The sequence below is a fragment of the Corticium candelabrum genome, chromosome 8 (genome assembly GCF_963422355.1).
Source record: "Corticium candelabrum chromosome 8, ooCorCand1.1, whole genome shotgun sequence".
In the NCBI taxonomy this organism is placed as follows: Eukaryota; Metazoa; Porifera; class Homoscleromorpha; order Homosclerophorida; family Plakinidae; genus Corticium; species Corticium candelabrum.
Window position 1 is genome coordinate 8,245,045 of NC_085092.1, and position 2,500 is coordinate 8,247,544.

The 2,500-nt window shown below is 39.5% G+C and overlaps 1 protein-coding gene across 1 annotated transcript in view; it reads right to left on the reverse strand.

Moving 5' to 3' along the window:
- The window catches only part of LOC134183044 (DNA primase large subunit-like), a 12,388-nt gene that overhangs the window by 9,337 nt on the left and 551 nt on the right, over positions 1 to 2,500 (reverse strand). Inside the window, exons 2-5 of the mRNA XM_062650491.1 lie at positions 825 to 922; positions 666 to 760; positions 482 to 529; positions 337 to 409 (exon numbers count right to left, since the gene is read on the reverse strand). Of these exons, the coding sequence (XP_062506475.1) occupies positions 337 to 409; positions 482 to 529; positions 666 to 760; positions 825 to 922 (314 nt within the window). The remainder of the gene's footprint in view (positions 1 to 336; positions 410 to 481; positions 530 to 665; positions 761 to 824; positions 923 to 2,500) is intronic.

The window sequence follows — 2,500 nt, forward strand, 5'->3', positions numbered from 1 at the left end:
GTCAGTGCACCTGTCTGTCTGTCTGTCTGTCTGTCCGTGTGCCCCTCTGTCTGTCTGTCTGTGTGCCTGTCTGTCAGCGTGTCTGTCAGTGTGTCTGCCTGTCTGTGTGCCTGTCTATTTATGTGTACCAATCTGTCCGTCTCCATGTCTGTCACTACGTCTGTCTGTGCATTTGCATTGCTATCTTCCCATCAGTCTATCTCTCCAGACGTCTGTCCATCTATCCGCCTGCCTCACAGTCCAACTGTCTCCTATCCATCCGTTTCCCTCTCTGTGTACGTGCACTCTCTACACAAACATTCCAGTCCTACACCAAACACTAAAGCATCCAATAACCTGATTGTAATGAAGATCGGATAACTTCATGAACGAGTCAAGCTCAGCCATAGACAAATCATCAAGTCGATATCTAACAAACAACCATCACAAAAATCCAAAAATATAACAAAATTTAAAAATAAAAATTGATATCAATTAATACCTGAAAAGATCCAGTTCTTGTGCAATAAACCATCGTTTGAGATCCTCACTAATGTTAACACACACACATACACACACGCACACACACACACACGCACACACACATGCGCACACACACACACACACACACACACACACACACAATGGTTGACAATCAATTTATTATAATAGAAATCTGTACATACGATTGACAGTAGGCTAGTCTCAATATAAAATGAGAGAGATGATCACGTCTTCTCTCTTCGTACAATTCAGTGAGTGATTTGGTCGTGTCTTCTCGCTATTGGACAAAATAGTCATTGAAATAAACTACAAAAGTTGATATTAATGAGTGTGTGATATACATGTAGCTCCATGTGTTTTGAGGCTTTCTTGAGCAGGGAATTGTACTCCCCGCTCCCACGTTTGTATTTTATTCCTGCAGACTCAACGTCTCGCAACACTGAAAATCATTTTAATTTTATAGTTATGATTACGTCTCGGTGTGCATGCACAGCAAAGGCATACAGTGGTCTGTTGTGTGTGTGTGTGTGTGTGTGTGTGTGTGTGTGTGTGTGTGTGTGTGTGTGTGTGTGTGTGTGTGTGTGTGTGTGTACAATAGTCTAGTGTATTGTGAGATGCATCCCTCCAATACAATAGTCTAGTGTATTGTGAGATGCATCCCTCCAATACAATAGTCTAGTGTATTGTGAGATGCATCCCTCCAATACAATAGTTTGTGTCGTAGTTTGCTTGTAATTTGCCTTGTGCTTTTGATGACAGTTCTGAAAAATATATATTGTGAGATGCATCCCTCCAATACAATAGTCAAATCCAAATCAAGACTAAAGGAGGAGCACCAAAACAACTTCTTGCCAGAACTAAGAATCTACATGTCCAGGGCTCCATCTTCCATCTAGAAAACTGTGCATCTGACGTCTGGGCAAATGTTGTCTCTTGTCTTCCCGATAATCAACTTTCTTTTGTCCTCAACGCTGTTTCTGATACCCCCCCTTCAAATGCTAATCTTGTCCTATGGAGTAAACGTTCTTGTGATAAATGTCCTCTATGTCATCAAAGTCAAACCCTTCTTCATGTTTTCAATAATTGCTCAGTCCTCTTACAATGTCGTCATTACAATCGACATCACGACTCTGTTCTCAGTCTTCTCTATAATGCGGCTATTAACCATCTACCACAACAATTCAACATCTTTGCCGATTTAAAAGACTATGAAGTAAAATTTCCATCTGACATCATTTCTACTACACAAAGACCTGACATGTTGATTTGGAATAATCATACGCTCAAATTTTATGTCATAGAACTAACAATCCCTTTTGAAACAAACTTTTTTGATACAAATAAAAGAAGTGCATTGTGAGATGCATCCCTCCAATACAATAGTCTAGTGTATTGTGAGATGCATACCTCTAATACAATAGTCTAGAGTATTGTGAGATGCATCCCTCCAATACAATAGTTTAGTGTATTGTGAGATGCATCCCTCCAATACAATAGTCTAGAGTATTGTGAGATGCATACCTCTAATACATTAGTCTAGTGTAGTGTGAGATGCATCCCTCCAATACAATAGTCTAGTGTATTGTGAGATGCATACCTCTAATACAATAGTCTAGTGTATTGTGAGATGCATCCCTCCAATACAATAGTCTAGTGTATTGTGAGATGCATCCCTCCAATACAATAGTCTAGAGTATTGTGAGATGCATCCCTCCAATACAATAGTTTAGTGTATTGTGAGATGCATCCCTCCAATACAATAGTCTAGTGTATTGTGAGATGCATACCTCTAATACAATAGTCTAGTGTATTGTGAGATGCATCCCTCCAATACAATAGTCTAGTGTATTGTGAGATGCATCCCTCCAATACAATAGTCTAGAGTATTGTGAGATGCATCCCTCCAATACAATAGTTTAGTGTATTGTGAGATGCATCCCTCCAATACAATAGTCTAGTGTATTGTGAGATGCATACCTCTAATACAATAGTCTAGTGTATTGTGAGATGCATCCCT